This window comes from Pteropus vampyrus, unplaced genomic scaffold (assembly GCF_000151845.1).
Source record: "Pteropus vampyrus isolate Shadow unplaced genomic scaffold, Pvam_2.0 Scaffold121, whole genome shotgun sequence".
In the NCBI taxonomy this organism is placed as follows: Eukaryota; Metazoa; Chordata; class Mammalia; order Chiroptera; family Pteropodidae; genus Pteropus; species Pteropus vampyrus.
Window position 1 is genome coordinate 264,074 of NW_011888902.1, and position 23,400 is coordinate 287,473.

General features: G+C 38.0%; 1 protein-coding gene across 1 annotated transcript in view; it reads right to left on the reverse strand.

The window, feature by feature from the left end:
• Positions 1 to 23,400, reverse strand: part of USH2A (usherin) — a gene marked incomplete at its 3' end in the record, with an annotated part of 612,524 nt that overhangs the window by 260,064 nt on the left and 329,060 nt on the right. Inside the window, 3 exon segments of the mRNA XM_011366141.1 lie at positions 12,719 to 12,866; positions 18,474 to 18,645; positions 19,960 to 20,119. Of these exon segments, the coding sequence (XP_011364443.1) occupies positions 12,719 to 12,866; positions 18,474 to 18,645; positions 19,960 to 20,119 (480 nt within the window).

The following is a 23,400-nucleotide window of genomic DNA, read 5'->3' on the forward strand; positions in this document are numbered from 1 at the left end:
CCGGAAAGAACAGTCCATTTCTTATCAAGATATTCAGATGAATTTCACAGTTTGTTTTGAGTAGGAGACTTTTTGACATAAGTATTATATGAAACACTGTATAATTCAGTTCCCAAAACATACTCTTAGTAATAAGTCTCAAATATCTATTAACATAACAATTTTCAATGACTAGATTCACCAAGTAACGAAACCTAATGAATAAAGCCTAGTGGGCATTTTAAATAAAGCCTAAGGAGACAATTTCCCTTTTTTTTTTGGCTAGAATACAAGATATATATGAACAGCTTTGGGAAAAGTAAAATGCCATATTCTTGAAATGCCATGTATTTTTGAAATTATAAACACTTTATTTTGAAAATGTACTGAACACTCTGAGTTAGACAATAGGCTGCATGCTTCATAGAAGTTACTTCCATTAATTTAGACACCACCAAGAAGCACAGACCATCATCAGTCGTGTTATAGAGGTGAGCACCTTGGAGGGGCTAAGCTACTGCCCAAGGTCATACGAACACAGTCAGGCGTGGAGCCCGGCCATCCCGTCCCGCTGATGGCCCTACTCCCGCCCTCCATTTCCGGCCTAATTCTCTCTTCTACAACCTCTAAGAATTCCACTCAAATTAAGAACTGAAGAATATGTTACGACCCTAAAAGCAATGAAATGAGCCCAATGAAAAGATTAACATGTTAAATGAAAGTCAGTCACCTGAAAGGTACTATGCTTGGTGCTTTGTGGGGCAGAAAGACTAAGAAATGATATCTACCTTTATGGAACCTTTATGGAAGTAAGCAAACTTTTTTTTTTTTTTTTCCTTAATTATTCTTACTTTCAACCTTTTAGTTTGCTTTTGTTTGAGAAAGAAGGAGTTAACAGCTGGTCTGGGGCCTTTTCTGCAGCCCTGGGGATTCCTGAGCATCTAACAGTTGGCTGAATCCTCCTTGCATCACTAACTCAGGATAAATGAGGATCCATCTGAGGACTGTACACTGGACCAAGCGCCTGACCACACTGTCAGTGCTGTCTGTGAGTTGTGGTTCGCCAGCACGGATGAGATGCGGCTTCGCTAATGAATGGACACTTATCACACGTACTTGGAAGACTCATGGTGGCATAAGACCTGCAGTTCCACTCAATGACATTCTATTAAGCTTTTAAGAAAAACCAAGAAAGAGCTACATGTACTCATGTGAAAAGATGTCAAGAGGAAAAATAATCAAGGTGTAGAACAGTATACACTGGCCAATTATTTTTAACTGTCCGTTTTCTGCATAGACAGGTAAATGACTACTCATTCGATTAATGAATTAGGTACCAAGTGCCTACTATCATCTGGACACTCTCTTCCCTGCTGGCAGAGAAAATGTAAACCCCAGAAACAAAATCGGGAAACAAAGGCTAAGCTCCTGGAGCCGATGGCTTCCCTTTGCAAAGCTCTCCTCTCACTGTACCTGGCCTTCAAGACCACACACCTTTACGAGCTGGTCAGCGAGCCCAAGCAGAAAATTTGAACTTATATTTCATCACCAATAAAACAGGGGCGGGGGGGGGGGGTGTTTACATTCCTTGCCCTGGTGGCCTGACAGAGTTAATGTGAGAATCAAATGAGTGAGCATATTACAAAAGTACCTTGGGAATTAAGTGTTAACACATAAAAGGAATGAACTAGAATCGCCCCTTTCTTCAAGGGTAAGTTAAAGCCTGATTTGCTATGGGAATTTCACCTTCGACAATCTCCTCCTCTCCTGACCTATGTCACGTACTGCACATCTCTTGTACAAAATAACCTGCACGGCTCTCAAAAATACATTTTAGACAGGTGTGCATTCCTTACTGGTACGCTATCTGTCGTCACCCAGCAGTTGCTTACATGTATGTGCTAACTCTTTAAGCTCCTCCCCTGCCCCAATCAATTTGAGAGAGTACAGTGAGAAAAATACTAAATATTATAAGTTTTTGGAGAAAATCTGCTGTATTTAGTGGATTTGGTTTTGGTCATAATCTGATTCATCAGTAAATGTTTATGGAGCACCTACTATGTGCCAGGCATTGTGTTGCATGCTGGGAATACAGAAGTTATCAAAGTGGCCCTGGTCCCTGCCTTCATAAAACTTTCAATCTAAGTGAGGACACTAAGGGCATTATGCACGTGTGAAGCTTATTATTAAAGAAGAATCAGATGAAACAGAAGAAAAAATGGGGGCGGTGAGGAAGGTAGATGCTAACAGTCTGAGTAAGGTAAGGAATAAAACATCTGAGAAACTGACCCTTAAACTGGACTTGATATCTAGAACTAGCTCCTCAAGAGGAAATGTGTCATTAATCAACATTTGATTAATTATAGCAAAGATTTCAAAATAACAGAAAGATTTCAAAAGGATCAAGTTGATTCCTATTTAAAAAGTTAAATATCAGATTTATTAAACAATTTGCCTCTAGAATTTTTGAACATGGTTCTTTTTATCTGCATTTAAAATATCTAGTGTGCCAAAACAAAGTGTAACGACAGGGAATTTTTGTTTATTTACTTTTGGTACGCTTAGAATGAAGGAAAGCATTTACATTTATCTCTACATCCAGCCCCCAAAATACTGTGTGTTAAGTGTGGATCAAATGAGATTTAGAAATCAGTCAGTCTCAGGAGGAAACTGATGGCAAGTCAAGTGGACAACCGAGGATAATTTAGTGAGGTGCTCATTTACGAAAATATGGGTAGGGTAAGGGGGAGCAACACGTAAAAATAAAGCATCCCCAGCTAGTAAGAGCTAGGAGCCAGTAAATATCCTCACATTTGCAGAAGATAAGCTGAGAACAGATTCTCGAACCTAGAAGAAGAGCTGGGGTTACAGGAAAGGGTGCGTGGTTAGGAGCTGCAGCCTCTGCAGAGGAACTGGGCGCAGGGGCCCAGAGCCAGGCAAGAGTCCTGAGGCTCCATTCTCCTCTCACCCTCTCAGCTCTGAAGATCCAAGGACAAACCAAGAGGAGCCAGAGAGGGGGGAAAAGTGAGCGAGAGAGCATCTCACTGACGTGAAATAAGGTTTCCCTAGGATACAGGTCTCAATGGGGAAGAATGAAGAGTGGGTTAAGAGAGGCAGAAGAAAAATATCTGAAACAACAAAAAAAAAACTATGGGAATTGAATTATATGGCACCATCTTGTATTTTTTTTGTGCTTTTTTTTCTCTCCCTTATCTCTTGTTCTAATAATCAGTAGATATAACAATATAAAACAGTATTATGCCATGTGGTAAAGGGGAATCAGGTTATTTAATCCAGTTCTACACATTCAGTTCTTTAATGAGAAATCCACCAAATGGATATTTAATTCCCATTGGCTATCTAGGGTAAGCGGTTTCAAGTTTATCACCTTTCTCTTCCCATAATGGTAGAATTTTTAAGGTGTTTAATTTTCACAGGGAAGCCAAGTCATAATCATCCATGGAACCCATCCGCTGGGGTATGCATCTGCGTGCCTCTTCACCATGTTATGTCAAGTTATTTCCCAAGGTGTTCGCTACGCTGCCATATACAACCAAGGAAACTCAACCCAAGCACAATATGACATAAATTTAATACAAGGTATCTCTGTTTAAACTAAAGAATTCTGTTTACTGTAAGAATTAAACAGCAATGCATTTGTGTGTCATAGAAATAACATGTCTAGCGAATACTGATGCTTCAGGCATACTTGTTTGTTTTTTCCAGTACGACATAGCAATATGAATATCAACTGAGGGTCCCCTCCCCCCGCCCAAAGTCTAGATGATGATTGCATGTGGCAGATATGTCCCTGCGTGCATAACTGATCCTTCAATTAAAAAGGAAAAGAGAGAATAGCTTTCACATTGTGGAAAATTGTGGAAAATGCCTTATTACCGTTATGCTCTCCTAAAAATGGAATCGGTAGAATCTGAAAAAGATTGTGCTCGGGAAATTCTACCTGACAAACTCATTGGAGGTGTTTCATAAAAGTTACACAAGATTTGCTCAAAACTGTCAAGCAGTTCTCCTAAGTGCTTCACTGGATTCTATAACCCGTTCCTCCTATTAAAACTGAGCATTTCCAGGAAAGGAAATAGAACCACATTTTGACTTTTTAAAAATAAAGTTATTTCAAAATAAATCTTAAAAAAGTTATTATTATTTTTTTTAATCAGAGAAAAATCAGAACAGAGATCTTAGGATTATTGAGTACTGGCACTAAGAACAAGGCTGATCAAGTCGAAGTAACTAAAAAATTGCTTTTTTTTTTTCAACAAGGCTTGATGGAATCCTACGTTACAAACATTTTACAAAAAGTTGAGGCAAAAGAGTAGTAGGGAATAAAATCATGAATCAGATCTTATTCTGTATTACATTCCTACTTAACTAGGTAATTTTCTCTCAGTTGCTTAATACTTATAAATCGGAGTTTTCACATCTGAATGTGGGAATAATAATACTTGTTTCATGGGCCAGTTGTGGGAATAAATGTGCCTGGCATATAGTTATAAATTGTAGCTATTATTATTATTGTTATTCTTGTTAGCCGGAAATCAAATCCTTTTTTCTTTGCATGAAGGGAGTATTTAATATTTACATGTTCACCTCTGTGTACATATATTATAACATTTTATTTCTCTATGATCATCTCTTAATGTACTCAGCATATATAGAATGTGTATAATTGGTTTTTCTGTCACCCATTCCTGAAATAACGTACAAGGTCAAAAAACTGAACAAAATGCTCTCTTATCCTCACAGTAGTATGTACAAGTCTGACAAAAATAATCAACTTCCTAAAATTTTTCTACTCTTATTGACATCATTGCCAGTCTCGGTATAAATTCTCACAAAGCAAGGCTGACACAGAAGGCTGCAGGCCGAGAGAGTGATGCCTTTCCACCATCTTTGAGATCACCGACCTCTACTACATAATGGTAAAGCACGCTGCAGATGCGCACTTGTGTGTGTCATATGATTGCATACGCATATGCTTCTCACAGCGACACAATTACTATGTTATTATTATCTCTATCTTCGGTAAACATTAATTCATTTGTCGGCTCTTTAATACCCATCTGCTCCATGACCAGCGCCCTCCTGACAAGTGCTGGGACTAGAAGAGTAGACGAGGCACACAGAACCCCTCACGTGGGTCATGTTCTAACAGGGAAACTGTTTTAGGTAAATGTACGTAGGTAAAGACAGTGGATCGTTACAAGAAATTCTAAGTATTCATAAAGGAGAAGAATGTTCATATTCTATATTTTTAGTTAGTACTTTTTTTTAAAATTCTAATTAGTTTAAAATGCCACTACATGTTACGTGAGACAATAAGATATAGTTTGGTACAGTCAGGTGTCGATGCTGTCTTTAGCAAGGCAGACCTTAGGTGTGAAGAAAAAACATATTTACAGATTCTATGGCTGAAGCTCCTGAAAGGAATTATGGCTCGTGAGAATGTGGAAGGTCTCAAAAGTGTAATTCTAATCATGCAACTGTAATCTACACAATGCAGGTCACGAACTGATTAGACAGTAATTTTTTGTGCGACTTCTCATTGATGGCTGACAGTATTACAAAGGAAGAGCCATGGTCCTATGGGACAAAGAGTTCTTGTCCACCTCAGACCTAAAAGGAGCTCTTTTCAGGGGTTTTTAAATCCTGCCTGGAATCAGACCCTGTAAAGAATGCCTTTGCCAGAGGGAAAGTGGATGCAAAGTGCTTCGATGTGTCACTTCGCCACTTCTGCAGGTATGGGAAGCCAGGAACGAGAATTAAGCAGGGCGTATTTGAAGGAAAGCAAAGTCGTAGGTGTGAATCCAGTGATAATGACCCAGTACTTAAAGACTCTACTTGGCAGATTAAGGCAATTACAGCAAATAGCAGAGCTGGGGTTACAGGAAAGGGTGCGTGGTTAGGAGCTGCAGCCTCTGCAGAGGAACTGGGCGCAGGGGCCCAGAGCCAGGCAAGAGTCCTGAGGCTCCATTCTCCTCTCACCCTCTCAGCTCTGAAGATCCAAGGACAAACCAAGAGGAGCCAGAGAGGGGGGAAAAGTGAGCGAGAGAGCATCTCACTGACGTGAAATAAGGTTTCCCTAGGATACAGGTCTCAATGGGGAAGAATGAAGAGTGGGTTAAGAGAGGCAGAAGAAAAATATCTGAAACAACAAAAAAAAACTATGGGAATTGAATTATATGGCACCATCTTGTATTTTTTTTGTGCTTTTTTTCTCTCACTTATCTCTTGTGCTAATAATCAGTAGATATAACAATATAAAACAGTATTATGCCATGTGGTAAAGGGGAATCAGGTTATTTAATCCAGTTCTACACATTCAGTTCTTTAATGGGAAATCCACCAAATGGATATTTAATTCCCATTGGCTATCTAGGGTAAGCGGTTTCAAGTTTATCACCTTTCTCTTTCCATAATGGTAGAATTTTTAAGGTGTTTAATTTTCACAGGGAAGCCAAGTCATAATCATCCATGGAACCCATCCGCTGGGGTATGCATCTGCGTGCCTCTTCATCATGTTATGTCAAGTTATTTCCCAAGGTGTTCGCTACGCTGCCATATACAACCAAGGAAACTCAACCCGAGCACAATATGACATAAATTTAATACAAGGTATCTCTGTTTAAACTAAAGAATTCTGTTTACTGTAAGAATTGAACAGCAATGCATTTGTGTGTCATAGAAATAACATGTCTAGCGAATACTGATGCTTCAGGCATACTTGTTTGTTTTTTCCAGTACGACATAGCAATATGAATATCAACTGAGGGTCCCCTCCCCCCCCCCCCAGCCTAGATGATGATTGCATGTGGCAGATATGTCCCTGCGTGCATAACTGATCCTTCAATTAAAAAGGAAAAGAGAGAATAGCTTTCACATTGTGGAAAATTGTGGAAAATGCCTTATTACCGTTATGCTCTCCTAAAAATGGAATCGGTAGAATCTGAAAAAGATTGTGCTCGGGAAATTCTACCTGACAAACTCATTGGAGGTGTTTCATAAAAGTTACACAAGGTTTGCTCAAAACTGTCAAGCAGTTCTCCTAAGTGCTTCACTGGATTCTATAACCCGTTCCTCCTATTAAAACTGAGCATTTCCAGGAAAGGAAATAGAACCACGTTTTGACTTTTTAAAAATAAAGTTATTTCAAAATAAATCTTAAAAAAGTTATTATTATTTTTTTTAATCAGAGAAAAATCAGAACAGAGATCTTAGGATTATTGAGTACTGGCACTAAGAACAAGGCTGATCAAGTCGAAGTAACTAAAAAATTGCTTTTTTTTTTTCAACAAGGCTTGATGGAATCCTACGTTACAAACATTTTACAAAAAGTTGAGGCAAAAGAGTAGTAGGGAATAAAATCATGAATCAGATCTTATTCTGTATTACATTCCTACTTAACTAGGTTATTTTCTCTCAGTTGCTTAATACTTATAAATCAGAGTTTTCACATCTGAATGTGGGAATAATAATACCTGTTTCATGGGCCAGTTGTGAGAATAAATGTGCCTGGCATATAGTTATAAATTGTAGCTATTATTATTATTGTTATTCTTGTTAGCCGGAAATCAAATCCTTTTTTCTTTGCATGAAGGGAGTATTTAATATTTACATGTTCACCTCTGTGTACATACATTATAACATTTTATTTCTCTATGATCATCTCTTAATGTACTCAGCATATATAAAATGTGTATAATTGGTTTTTCTGTCACCCATTCCTGAAATAACGTACAAGGTCAAAAAACTGAACAAAATGCTCTCTTATCCTCACAGTAGTATGCACAAGTCTGACAAAAATAATCAACTTCCTAAAATTTTTCTACTCTTATTGACATCATTGCCAGTCTCGGTATAAATTCTCACAAAGCAAGGCTGACACAGAAGGCTGCAGGCCGAGAGAGTGATGCCTTTCCACCACCTTTGAGATCACCGACCTCTACTACATAATGGTAAAGCACGCTGCAGATGCGCACTTGTGTGTGTCATATGATTGCATACGCATATGCTTCTCACAGCGACACAATTACTATGTTATTATTATCTCTATCTTCGGTAAACATTAATTCATTTGTCGGCTCTTTAATACCCATCTGCTCCATGACCAGCGCCCTCCTGACAAGTGCTGGGACTAGAAGAGTAGACGAGGCACACAGAACCCCTCACGTGGGTCATGTTCTAACAGGGAAACTGTTTTAGGTAAATGTACGTAGGTAAAGACAGTGGATCGTTACAAGAAATTCTAAGTATTCATAAAGGAGAAGAATGTTCATATTCTATATTTTTAGTTAGTACTTTTTTTTAAAATTCTAATTAGTTTAAAATGCCACTACATGTTACGTGAGACAATAAGATATAGTTTGGTACAGTCAGGTGTCGATGCTGTCTTTAGCAAGGCAGACCTTAGGTGTGAAGAAAAAACATATTTACAGATTCTATGGCCGAAGCTCCTGAAAGGAATTATGGCTCGTGAGAATGTGGAAGGTCTCAAAAGTATAATTCTAATCATGCAACTGTAATCTACACAATGCAGGTCACGAACTGATTAGACAGTAATTTTTTGTGTGACTTCTCATTGATGGCTGACAGTATTACAAAGGAAGAGCCATGGTCCTATGGGACAAAGAGTTCTTGTCCACCTCAGACCTAAAAGGAGCTCTTTTCAGGGGTTTTTAAATCCTGCCTGGAATCAGAGCCTGTAAAGAATGCCTTTGCCAGAGGGAAAGTGGATGCAAAGTGCTTCGATGTGTCACTTCGCCACGTCTGCAGGTATGGGAAGCCAGGAACGAGAATTAAGCAGGGCATATTTGAAGGAAAGCAAAGTCGTAGGTGTGAATCCAGTGATAATGACCCAGTACTTAAAGACTCTACTTGGCAGATTAAGGCAATTACAGCAAATAGCATTATTTATAAGAGCACAATCATGGTAGCTTAAATGTCCATCAATAAAAGATGGGTCACCTAAGCTATGGTTTCATTCTGCAGGATTTCATACTGCCTTTCAAGGAGTAAAGTTGAGCTGCACTTAACTGCCGTGAAAAGATGTTTCCACCATATTGTTATGTAAGGATTATCACCAAACTTTCATGAATGGGAGCTGATCATTGAAATCGGAATCGATCGAAAAGCAGAAAGCCTGTTTCCTAAGCTAAAGCTGACCATCCGCTTGAAAGGCAAGAACTAAAGATTTATATCAGAACCTTTTATTATATCTTTCGTAGTTTGTCACTGTTTCTCAACATTTTTTTCATATTTATAAAGTCCTAGTGAAATAACCTCCTGAGGAATATGACTGACCAACAGAGCCAAGATTTTAGAGTCTAGAGCACACAAAACCAGACGAGCACCACCTGCTGCAGAACTGGACCATCTAAACACATATGTTTCTCTGGATGTGCTCCATCTTAACCAAGACCCTGCGGGATGACACAGCCACAGCCCGGTGGTCTCTACAGGAAGCCTCTCCTCCACATACTTGGTACCTTGTGCACATCCCAACCTTGTGATTATCTGCTTACATGGATATTTCCCACAAGGAAATCTGATACCCTAAGGATTAAAGATTGGGCAAACTCATATTGGTTATCATCAGTATGACAGCACTACATAATTCACCAAAATATATTTTGAATGAACAATTTCAGATTTTTGCGGGGCAAGAGGAGGCCCCCGAAGTTATCTGGGTGGTGAATATTACTGGTCTTTATCAGAAGACTGCAATGGAGGGTTAGGTGGCAAGGGAAATCGGAAGTGAGCAAGGGTTGAGGTCAAGGGCACCTCCCAGGGTTCTGGCTGGTGTAACTGGGTGATGCTAATCAGTGGGAGAGGGACACAGAGAAAGGGCAGGCGGAGCAGCAGAGAACACGAGAGAGCAACTGGAAACACTGCATTTAAAATGTAATAGAAATCCACGCAGAGGCCTCTGGAAAGGGTCCCAAGGAGAGAGGCGCATTAAACCTCATCAGCATTTTGATGGTGACCAAGCTGATGGGACATTCTGACTATTCAGGTCTCTTGATGGAGCACTAGAATCTTCTCCAATCCGTGCCCCCAAGATGGTTCTAATGACCAGACACGTTTGAGAAACACTATTTAAAACCATTTGAAAGCATTTCTTTAGCGACATAAAGATGAAACCTATTTTATTCTTTAATTGCCTTACACTTCAGCATATTCGGAAATTAGGAAGCAACGATAATGTAACATACGTTGTAATACAGGCCTAGTTCCATTGTTTTCGAATGAGAAGTACTCTAACAAAGAAAATTTAAAATTCTAAATTCAAATGCAAAATCCAAACTCCTAAAAGAAAATCCTAGTCACATACCCCACACAGCTAAACAAATATATTTCAAATACATTCAGGAAGTGGCCTATAACTACTTCTATTCTATCTGTTGGTATCATCAAAGAGCCAGGACTCTACAGTATATATGTCACTGTTCAAGTGCCTTTTCACAAGAAACAACTAAATAACCCAAATATTATTAGGTATTAACAGAAAGTAGAGCATTGTATTAGGTTCTGTGAAGGAAAAGAAAAATGGGTGATCTGTGGTCCTTATCCTCTCGTAGGCATGTTGGACACATACCCAAATAAATCTGAGTCTAGGATGAATGAAGCATATGTCACTATGAAGGCACAAAAACAGGATATGTGGTCAAGAGAAGAGAAAAGCTTAACTTAAACTCAAGGAAGAGTGGAACAGTTTCATGAAACAGGACGCCTATGGTTTAGCCCTGAGGAATGAGATTTCCATGTGTAAAGACAGAGAGATGGTACAAATTGTTAACTCCAATTCTACAATCAAAGAAACTAGGATTCATGGAATTTAGTGAATTTCCCAAAGTAACATGTTATTACATGTCAGAAATAAGATTTGACTCTGGGTCTACTTGACTCGACACCCATGTCTTCCAATGCTGCATTCAGCCATAAATATTGTAGGTTGGTTCGGAAGGAAAGTGTATCACAAGGCTATGTAAATGCAGGCTGAGTCACAAGCTGGGAGTGACCTGAACACCGGAATGAAGAATTTGGACTTTGTTCTTTGTGTGTGTGTTTTTTTTAGGGGGAAGAGTGGGGTCTTTGAAAACACACAGAAGGACAAGATGTTTTCCAACGATCAGATTACCCATCTCCAGACAATGGACAAAAGACACCAAATGCTGGTAAATTTGTAGAAGGTGGGAAGAGAAGAGAAGAAAGAAAAATAAAAAAAAAAAAAAACTATTACTTTTTGAATGTCTAATCACTGCGCCACAATAAAATTTTTAAAAAATTCTTATGAGACTAAAACCGAACTTCAGAATACAATGAAAAGCTTAACACAAATCTCCAAATTCTCATTGTTTAATGGATATATTTTAAAACTGCTTGTAAATGTACAAAATATAACATGCGAAGATTCTCTGAAGTGTAGAAAGTATTTCTCTAGTCAACCTCGGAGTCCGAGGGCGGTTGTAATGCCAGTCTCAAGCACGACTGGGAGGAAGGAAGGAATTGTAGTAGGCAAATCGTGTCACTGCATTTAACAGTAATCTAACTGGGACAAATCGGTAACATTTTCATTGTCACCTGTGGACTAGATTTCTTTGTGGAACACGAAGTATGACAAGATTTTTGACTGTTTAAGTATCAAGCAGACATCCATTTATTTTTATTAGAAAATGTGTAACGGTACAGGAATAACTTCAATAGCAGAGATAATCATTCACTCTAATTACTAGAGCTCTCTCCACTCCCTCAAATACATCGAATGCATTTGCCAAAAGTTTAATTAAAACGAGATGACTAGAATAATTAATATCGTAGTAAACATAAGACAAACTAATAAAATTGTAATTTTTTTCTTTTATTCTTTTTGGCTATGCTGAAAGAGATCATTTCATTTTTCCGTGATGTGTTACTTAAAACAGTTGCTAAGATATTAAAATTCTTCTTGATATTTGTCTTAAGAAGGAATGAAATTTGATAGCATATAAGCTTCTATTGTTTAGAAAAATGCACTTCGCTGTGTGAAACATAAAGATATATTCGATAATAGAATAAAGCAATTTCTACCCCAAGCTATTACAAAAATTCTTTATAAGATTTTATTTTAGCAAACTTTAACTGGCTAATTTAATTCTCTGAACTATGCAAAGACGTTTATATCACTTAGAAATATAGTCATCTTCAAGTTAAGTATAAATGTATATACATTTAATGTATGTATTGTTTTAAAACTGCATGTTGAAATATTTAGAAATAATATGTTTAAAAAAAAATAACAGAGTTCTAAGTGGTCTCTTTTGAGGTGAACTTATTAAATCAAAAGCATTTTGAAACAATAGGTGTATGAACTTCCTACATTTCCACTTCTCCAAGAAAGAAGTAATGACTGTCAAAAACCGAAAGTCACTGAAAATACACTGTCACTCTCACGACGACATTTCTTTGGGACTCCTCATTTGTTCTCTTTACCTCTCCTGCAACATACTAAACAATAAGTTGCAGTACACAAGAACTATCAAAAGGGAGCACTTTTGAGCCACCAAAATTGTGTGTTGGCCTAAAAACCCACAATCTCCCAACTACAGACAATGATACCATCACAGGTATTTTATGTGCTAAAATGATCATTAGAAATTAAGTGCCACATATAAGCTGCTGTTTAGAATATTAATTTACCTTTGCTAATCATCTTTTTAACTTGAGGCTAAAAGAGTTCACTTACCATTTGGGTACTGGGGCTCCGTCCAGGAGATGTGGAAGTTGTGAGGTGAGTATGCGTGCACCTGGGGGGCTGGCAAGCCTTCAGGTGTGCTCTCCTCAGTCAGGGCCTCGCTGGCCTCACTCACGGTGCACCCGCCCCCGGTGCAAGCCTGAACAGCGATGAGAAAACAAACGGAAAAGCAGCATATTTTACTGTGGGTCCCAAAAGTTTAGGTGAGCGCTGAAGAAAGACAATTCATAATAAGAGTTCTTTGCTTTTTAAGACACGAGAAAGCCATCTCCAGTAATTAGAAAATAACCCAGAATATATGAATGAAAGAAATATAAATACATCTTAAGTTAGAGCCTACAGATAGGGCATATATTGACTGGGGGAACAGCCCTGATGAATAAGCCTTGCATGAGGGTTCCTAGAATGAATTAAACACACACACACACACACACGTGCGAGCATACCACATGAGAAAAGTAATAAAACTGAAGACTACTTCAGGATAAAACAAGTGATTTCTAGGGGGGAAAGAAAAAGATGTAAAATAAATATAATTGCCTTTTATTTATTACAGCGTAACTACTTCGTTTAAAGTCTAACACAATGTGAAATCAGCTAAAACAATATTCCTAAAATATCGACAACAAAGAAGTTGTTGAGTGACTGTTCAAGGGCTTCGAGGGTCGAATCATTTGCTTATATGCCAGAGGACATGAGCTTTGTTACATGTCTGACAAATTTAAAAGGACGATGGAACACAATCCCCGACTCCGTCCCAGCCCAGCCTCAATGTTCTGTTAAAGCGCCACTGATGCCGGAAACGAGAATGTTTCCATTGGAAAGATATTTGGAGATGTCCGTGTGCACGTTCATAACAAACGGCAAATAATCTCAGAAGTGTTTAAATGCGCTAGGAAAATATCTTCCCTGCCTTATTGCATAAGCGTTTCTCCATGAAACTGAGACAAACGCATAGGGTTTTTCTAGATTAAATTTGCTAGCAAATACTAGCAATTATATCTTTATATAACATAGATATCTGAAAACTACACTGAAGCTTTCACGTCGCTCTAGGTTATAACTGTAATACACACAATAAAATTTAAAAATCTTTCAAAAAGCACGTAATTTTTACCAAAATCAGTAAGAAAATGAAGCAGAATCATAGAGCAATGTAAAAAGCAGATAGTTATTTAGTTCGTTTTCATGGAAAGTAGATATTACTAATATTAACAATTAAAACATGTCTTTACTTCTCTGGGCCCATCTCTGCTCTTCAGTCTGATGATGAGGGAATGACCTTTTGCTATTTAAAGCAGTCAGTATTCTTTTCTCTAAAGACAGGAGAAAGTTGACTAATTTTTAAAGATATTTTCTTAAACTGAAGTATACTATTTGCAACGTTCAGACAAAGAGTTGTGAATTCTCCATTAGACATAAATAACAATATATGACCAACAGACATGGAGATCAATCTCATTTCCTATCGTAAGAATACAACGGTAGCCTGTGTCCTCGGGATAAAGTCTTATCAGGGTAAGCAAGTTTTAGATGGGTTAAATTGTGGCCTGGGCATGAAACTGCATTAAGGTTGGGGACCTAATTAACCTCTGTGGGTTTCCTCTAATTCTCAGCTGTGGCATCTGCATATATATATGTAAGGGAGAAACCATACTCATCCTGAGAACAGAATCTTTGCAAATAAAGAGGAATCAATTGAGCGTGTATCCAAACCCTGACTCAAAGCTCTAGGACAGTCACGGTTAGCCCAAGAATGGCTACTCAAACATTAAAATAGAAACATTTAAATATTTCCAACACGCTAAAAGTCCACCAGAAAACACGGCAGGGAAAGAAGTCACGTGAGATAGCTGTAGCTGTTATCACAGGAAAATGGTCGAAGGATCATTCTTTTCAGTCCTCAGAGAGATAAACCCTTCCACTTGTATTTCCTAGATTTTTTCCTTGTGAGGGGAAAAACGTTGCAGCGTTTGATTGTTAAATTTTAACACAACAGGATTTAATTCTGACAGTCTACCTGTCACTATTGTTTTTCTCATTCATGTCCTAAGAATCTTCTCCTAACTCTCCCCAAAGAAATACTGTACTAGATAACATAAAATTATGTGTTTTTAAAAAACAGAATGTGAATTAAAATTTGTTTTCAGGACTTTATGATGCCTTCTGGGATAACTGAAATTCTCTGGTTTGGAAGGACTGCTCCTTGGACTATGTCATCGAAGATTCATAAACTAGTAACTTGTCGAAGAACCTCTTAAGAATTCAAGGAGTTCATGAGATAATTTTCCTTGTAAATAAAGCAGAATTTTAAAAAGGGCTGAAAAACAGAATTATCTGCAAATTATATATTTCCCCCACATTTTTTTGGCATGTGTTTAGAGGTATAAGTGAGTAGTACAATATCTTAGTTCCCTCAATAAGGAAATAAATGTTCTTAAAGTTGCTTCTAATTGGTCTAATCTGATATTATCTAAATGAAGTTGAACCAATCAGTATCTTCTGTGATAAGTCAGCACCAGAGGCCACTGCATTCAATGCCACTGAATACTGATTAAAATTGTGGTTTGGAAAAACTAAACCAACTAGTGGGCTAATTAAAGATGTTTTTATGAAATGGCAAGGTCCTTGAAAGCCATTAAAATAAGGTGTTTCACCACATCTCCTATAGTTCTTATCAATTATAGCCAATAAAAAGAACTGTAGTCATAATAATACCCTGAAGTGATAAGTAAAATCTGACAAAATAGGGGACTGAATTTTGGTACAATGAAATGCATAACTAATTGAAGTATATAAATTATTTTTTAAATCATGACTGACGATAACATCCAAAACTAGCATTCTCCTCCGATGGTCTGTGTTCAGAAAGTAGAGTCTGAGGATGTTAAAAATGCAGCATATTTTAAAATACGAAGGAAAAAAAACCAAGGCTGCATCATCTATAAATGATCTTCTGAAAAGTTAAATGCACCATTTCCAAGACTCTTTCCACTTAACATTCTTCAAAAGGCAAATGGGTAGTAGTAGTTTGAAAATTATCAAACCATACGTATCATGATACTTGTCTGTCTTACTAGCTTCTTTATTTAATAGCTGACTTCTCTTTATTTGGAGCTATCACACTTTACAATACCATTTGTTGAGTGTAGCAACATGTTATACTGTTTCTTCCAGAAGAAAGAACATGTTTGGAATCACACAGTCCCCAACTCTGACCTTTTTCAGCAAATTAATTATTTCATATCAGAAGTCTCAGATTTTTAATAAAATAAATATACTTAGTATTCATTCATCCATTCATTCAGGAATTGTTTATTGAGCTTCCAGTTTCCACCACACACTGTGCTCGATTCTGCAGACAGAATTTTGAAAGACAAAGTCTGTACCCTTCAAGAGTTTATAATCTAGCCAACAAGGAAAATTAAATGAAGCCACAGGAAGTAACATATCTGCTCTGGGTCTGGAGTAAATAACAGTGGTTCCAATTCCCATGTATTTTTCTCTATTCTAACGTCTGCTTAAAGGCTTTGTTATCTGTATGTTTTGTTTTCCAGCACTCAGTACTAAGACTATCCATAGAGGCAACTCCACTTGGTTGAGAACCTGATCTCTGTCCGCTAATCTAATGACCTTGAAAGCCAGTTATTATGTGGAAACTGTGAAATACATAATAATCCCTCAATTAACCGAGATGAACCTAAAATGTTCTGGTTCATTTCATTTACTGGTTAACAGAGTTAAGTAGAAAACCTTTTAGTTGAATACTTCCTGAAAATATATTAGTGTATTTTCCGCCCTAACAATGAAATAGAAAATAACGTGAACACATTTATTTCTCTAACACGAGTTAGGGCAAGGACTTCCATGTCTTTAGGACACTTTGCACCAACACTCTTCGGTGACTGACAGATCTCGTTTGACTCCACAGACTATTGTTTGGGGTCACATTTTTAGCATTTTAGGGCAGAGAATTTTAGGGCTCGAAGAGACATTAAAACTCATTTAGTTTCCTGGGGATGGGGGCAGGCATATAGAGGGACCAAACGAAAGGTTTACACAGGGATACAGGGAAAATCTTGAGATTGTAAATAAATTCATTATCTTGCCTGTATGCATATACATATATGTGTGTGTGTCTTTATATATATATATGTCACAATGTATAGGACATACACATTATGTCAAACGTATCAAATTGTATACTTTAAATATATATAGGTCAATTATAACTCAATCGAGCTATTTTAAAAAAATAAAAAAAATCATTTAGTTTAAAGTACTAATTTTAGTCTTAAAAAAAAACATGAAACTCAGTGTGGTTAAGTGAATTTACCTCAGGTCACACAGTCAGTGGAGAATCTGAACTGAAACTCAGGAGAGTGAAATCAAAATCTAGTGGTGTTTATTTTTCAAGGTATTACAGATTTACATGACACAGGAGATTAAGGCGAATTTTCACTGACTGCACAGCATATCCTAAACACTGCCTTGAGAGCAGAACTTTGTTTCGTGTCATTTGCCTCCCATAAAAACCAAGAGCACAACAAGTTCTGTTTAATTTGGGTTGCTTCTGAGCAAGAGACTCCTAGATTTTGATATTTACCACTGTTTTGAAAACAGTGTGGATTTCTGTATTAGCTTTTGAAAATCAAATTAGTATACTTCTTACATCTCGGGAAATAAAACTAAATAATCAAAGCTGCGGATCACAGACCCTTCTGCGTGCTGAGTACCTAGGCACACGGAGTCAGTTCTGAACGGGATTTCTGTCATTGTCTGATTGCCCTTGTTTTTTGGTGTCAGGTCAGACAGTTAGCGATAGTTGAATGTAGTTTATTTTCTTGTGGTATAATATTTAGAGCACTCAAGAGCATGTTAAGTAAAATGAATGCATACACAGTGTCTACATAAATGTAAATTTATTCATAATCAAGAGCAGAATATTTTCTATGGCATTTATCAAAGCAAATATCCTTATATAGGTATTGCTATAAAATGAACAGTGTGTTTAAAACAAATAGGGACAATCTCATGTTTATATTCAGTTATTTTCAGATGTGCTATTAAACTTAAAAAAAAAAAGATTATATTTCATCAAAAAACAAAAGGAAGTACTGAGTATAAATTCCACAGTAATATCAAGGTCTTTTAAAAGACCTTTGTATAAAAGTGTTATTTTGCATTAAAAATGCTATTGTCTGTCTAAAGAAACCTCTAAACTATGTTGATTCTAGGGTTTTATTAAGTGACTGTTCTTTTGAGATAGAAGTGTAATGTAAACCAGAATATAATAACAATCAAGAATATCTGGGGGTCATTTAAACCTTCATTTTAAAATAGAAGACTTAAATTTTCACACTGTGCATTGTTTTTCAAATGAATTCTCGCTCCATGGGGAAATAACCTTATTAATCCAGGCATTTTAGAAAAAGCTCTCAACAATTATGACATTCCACAAATAATAAAAAAGAAATAATTACCGATATTCCTAAATTAGATTTGGGAAAATCTACTGACTCAGATTGTCGCTGCGTAATATAAAATAAATGATCAGACCGACAGAATTCGCATTGAGGATGTGAAGTGAGTTTTCAGTGCAAATAGCAATAGATGAGGTTTTTTGTTTTAGCTGTTTTTTTTTTGTGTTTTCGGTAAGGGAGGAGGAGAAGATGGGACAAAGGAAAGAGAAGCACTGAGGGAAGAAATGGGGACAGAGGAAGTGGTGAAAGTGGAATGAACTTACTTCCAGCTTGACGAGATATTTCGTGCCGGGCGAAAGGTTCTGTAGCGTGAGATCCCGAAAAAGCTCTGTACTGTTGTAGACGACATCCCAAACGGCAAAATCACGTGTGCGGTTTGAAATATATAATACATAGCGCTCCAGAATCCCATTTACTTGTCTTGGTGGTACCCACCTAGGAATGGGAACACGTAGCATTATCATCATCACTCATTCAAGCCCAACCTGAAACGCGTGAGATATTTAAAGGACGTACATGAACTTGGATTTATGTCGCTATAAAAAAACACACTGAAAGCTCAAAAGTGATTCACTTAAAAAAAAAAAAGTACTTATTAAACACCTATTGAATGGTATAAAGAAAACATGACATAGTACCTGCTCTCTAGTTACTTATATTTTTAATTAGCTAATAACACAAGATGTACGAGTACTTGATTTTGAATTTAAGCCACAGAACAAATACTGGGAAAAATAAAACATCTGAGCAGTTATGAGAAAGGGTAGAGAGAGAATAACATAGTTGTCTTGAAAAAGACAGTAATCTAACCGTTAACATGCAACTACAGAATACAGAGAAGTTGAGGATTAGAAGGGCTGAAAGAGTGAGGTTTAAATTAAGACTTCCTGAAGGAGGCGCACACGACTTGGATACATAGGTTGTACACGCGATGGATTAAATTGGATTTGGTGGGCAGAAGGAAAAGTGGAGAGTGTTCTAGGGTGTCCTGGGAATGAGAGGGTGGTCGTGGAAGAGGCAGACATTGGGAATACATAGATGAGTGGGAAAGCATTTGAGATAAGTAACATGAACTCAGCTTAGGGCACACGGGAAAACCAACAGAAGCATTTAGATTGGGAACAATGGGATACAAATCATAATGCTTTTCAGCCTCAGTGAATATCATAATTAATTCATCCCAAACTCTTCTTTTACAGATGAGAAAACTGAGACCAAGAGACATGAATGTAAATAAGTATTAACTGGTGGCAAGGGAGGTTTAATTCGGTACTGTAATACACCTTGCACCTCTTGTATTAAGAAATGAGTAAAAAGCACTAACATATCGAAAATAACCTGAACATGCCTACATGTGAAAGTTTCTTGTGATTTTAACTGCAAGAAAAGAAGAAGGTCCTAGGTCACACTCAAAAAAAAAATATATGTGTATACTCTCTAATTCTAAATCGTTAACAAATAATGCCTCCCGTATAAAAAGCCCAAGGCAGCCCTGTAAGTGGTCAGTGTTTCCCGTACTGAAGTTTGCACGGAATCTGTGTACACATGTAGCTCGGCCTGATTGCACAAAGACAAAATGGAAATTAAGTTGGCAAGTGATAATCAAAGCATCCCAGAACCAAGGAACTAATCACCCCTATGCATTTAATCACAATAAAATTAATTTTATGTCACCAACCCTTCCCTTGATTGAACTCCCTGGGATTCTTGCATGAACCAGTGTGGGATAGGGACGATATTTCTACTTACTGTATGTATATAGTTCTAGAATCCAGGATGGTCAGAACTGGAGAATCCACATGCTCTGGTGGCAGCTGTGCCGTATACAGTATGACCAGGGAGCTGTTTGTGCATCCCGCATGTGTACAAGCACTGAGTAGAAACTGGTGGGGCGTAAATACTGCTAAATCTAGGAAGTGAGGGAAACAAGAATTTATTTTTAATGATACATTTCATTCTGGAGATTCCGTTTCTCTACATTCCTAGTTCTCAGAACTGTTAAAATAAAGCTTAGAGTAAGAAACAAAAGCCATCAAAATCAATAGCAATCAAATATAGCCTGTTTCATCCTTGAAATACACTATGGTTATTTTTAAATACACAAGTGTCAGTCGAACTCTTAACTTTTCCAGTTTAACAATTTGACTGTTTCCTTGAACGTCTATGGCCAGGTGGATCAGTTTGCGTTTAGAGGTAGTTCAATGGCTGTTAAAAAATAAATGAGGCATTTAAATTATTTTTAAAGCATATTTGAAGAGTTGCTTTTGAAATGCAAATACCTAGCTTGTAACAATGACTTTGTACTTGTAATTCCTTTTGCTGAATTCCTTTCTTCCACCTGACCAACGATTATATGACCTTCAAGCTGTCCAGTCTCAGTGAATGCCTGTTTCTTTAAGATGTCCCTAACACATCCTGCTGTGACCCCTGGCACAAGATGGAGCTATTATCCTCTCCTTTTCCTCCCATGTACCTTTAGCATAGTGCTTGCAACGCTGTGTCACAGTGATTTGCTTACATGACTATTTGATCCATCCGAGTGAACACTGTAAGGAAGGAATGGTGCTAGATTCATTTTGCATCTCCAGTATCTAGCACAATATCTGGCACGTTGTAGGTTTTGAATATATGTGTTTGAATAAATGAATAAAGAATGAATGAATGCAATGGTCCAGATACAGTTGAGCTAGGTATGAAAGATTATCAAGGGAGTGAAATGTCACCCCAGCCAGTAATAATCTCTCCGTCCCCTGAACTTCCCCTCTACTTTATACCTGTCTGCCTTTCTAATGGATACCAAATTCCCTTGAATTAACTAATCTGTCACTTACTAATTTGATTGTGAAATAACATAAATAATTCCTTTATCTGAGTATTCAATAATTATTTTGTTGAACGCATCTAACCAATGTTCAGTTGACTTTACTAAGATTTAAACGTCACACTTTTATACTGCTATGAATAATCATTGTTTTTTTTTCTGGAATATTTTTGAAATACTTTCATCATGATCTAAGTAACACATATTCTTAAATCTCATTAATCTTGAACCATTACAATTTCATGTTTAAAAAAATGCATGAAATGCCACCTAAGTCAGGGAAATAGATTTTGTGTTGCATGGGCAGCAAAAGTAAACTGGGAAAAGATCACATCGATTTTCACGCAAAGTATAATCAATTGGTTAAACATGTAGGTCCTCCGAAGGCAAAAAATAATAATTTTACACTAAATATAGCTACTCCAGAACAAAAACTGGTGGATCAAGAAGAGACAATGTTTTGAGTAAGCCCTGTTTTCTTCTCAACTTTATCCTATAGGCACTCAGTGGTACCAAGCTGAGGCAGGGCCCCCTCCAACAATGAGGACAGGAGAGAGGTAGCAAGGACACTTCGGAGCTGGTGTTCAAATGGCGTGGTACTGCTAGGCACGGCTGACCTGTGACCGAAACGGCTGCACCATGTGTGCACAGCAGACAGGGCAGCGGTGCCTCGATTCTGACCGACATTCTATGAAACTTATGAAGTTAAAATGATGAGAACAGTGGCCTCAGATGCCAGGAAGGGAGTTAAGCTGTTGTTTCCTGTGGGGAAATTTCATGCAAAGAAAAGTGCCTACTAGCCGGTCCGATCCTGGCCCCAATTCGGACGTGTTAATACGCTGACACAGTCTATCGGCCATTCCCTTGTTCTTTCATCTTCCCCTGCTGATACCTGGTGACCTGTCGGCCTCTCATTTCTTCCATTTGTCTGAATTCCTTGCATTCCCAGGGAATGGGAAGCTGGGGATTTGACTCTAAATCTAGTTTCAGGAGCAAAACCAAGGGGACACAGAATCTAGAGAAAAGAAGGGACTCCTGCAATTAGGGACAAGCTACAGTATTGGAACGGGAGAATACATCTAACCTCTCTGAAACAGCACGCCCCAGCCAGAAACTCCTCCACGTGGCCGATTTTGAATGACTTTGGGATATTCTGCATGAGTATCTCTCCTAGCCATACCAGATCACCTGGGTCAGCTAGCTGCAAATAAGACTGGATGCCACAACGCTCTTTGGCCAGTGAACTCTGTGTGTTGGGACCGTTTGTCTTGCTTTCTCATATTCTAGCTTGAGGCACGGGTTTGGCTACACAGCTTGCCAATGGTGAAAAAGTCATACCATTCAAAGTCAGCCTGATACTTGGTGGCGCGTGTCTGCTGGGGCAGACTTGCATATCTGGGAATCCTGAGTTGTGTGAAGCTGCTGGGGTCAGAATGCATCATCATGGCATCACCACATCACAGTATCTCCTTGTCACAGAAGGTCTCACTCCCTTTCATGATGTAGCCTCCCTGCTCAGAACCTATCATCACCTAAATTCTCCCTCAGCCACAATGTCCGCCTCAGATGAGAGTAGCCTCTTGTACCAATTAGTTCTCAAGTTACTGTCTGTGCCTGGACTCTGCTGTGACAAGATATCCAACTCTATGGATTGGGAAGCATCTATTTCTATGATGGTTGGGGGCTGAGGGAGACCAGAATGAGGAAATGAGCACACTTAAAAGGGCAATGTTACATGAGACGGTATGGGATCTAGGAAACCAGGATTGAAATAGAAAATACCCAAAATTGCCCAAGTCCTCCATTCATACTTAGGGTTGACCCATGAAGTATGCAAGGCAAGGAGAGAAAATAGCATAATCACTCTTCACCTCAAAGACTATGGATGGGCAAGGGGTTCTATTTTAGGAGACAGCATAGCTGTCAACTGAGAGTCTCACAGCGTTTAAGGATGTTGGTGCTGGATAATGTGAAATATGCTGTTGGAAGCAGAACTAGAAGAATCGGGAGAGTTGGGTAAGTTTGAAAGGTAAGATTCAGGGATGCTAATTAAACTTATTATGATAATCATTTCACAACATACATAAGTCAAGTCATACACAGTACACCTGAAACCACTACTGTTTAAGGAGGCAAGATCATTGGTCAAGAATGTCTTTGAATTCCCCAGAGTAACCCCCTGCAGTGGCCCCCTCCTGCTCTTAGAATGAAATTCAATAATGGTCCACGAGGAGATGCTACTTAACACTTGCTTACTTCTCCTCACTCCTTCCATACACCAGACACATTTCTGTTCCTCTAAATCTATTTTCTCTTTCTTTATACTTGGGTGAATTTTTCTCATCGATCAGGCTCGTCCTCCTCTGAGT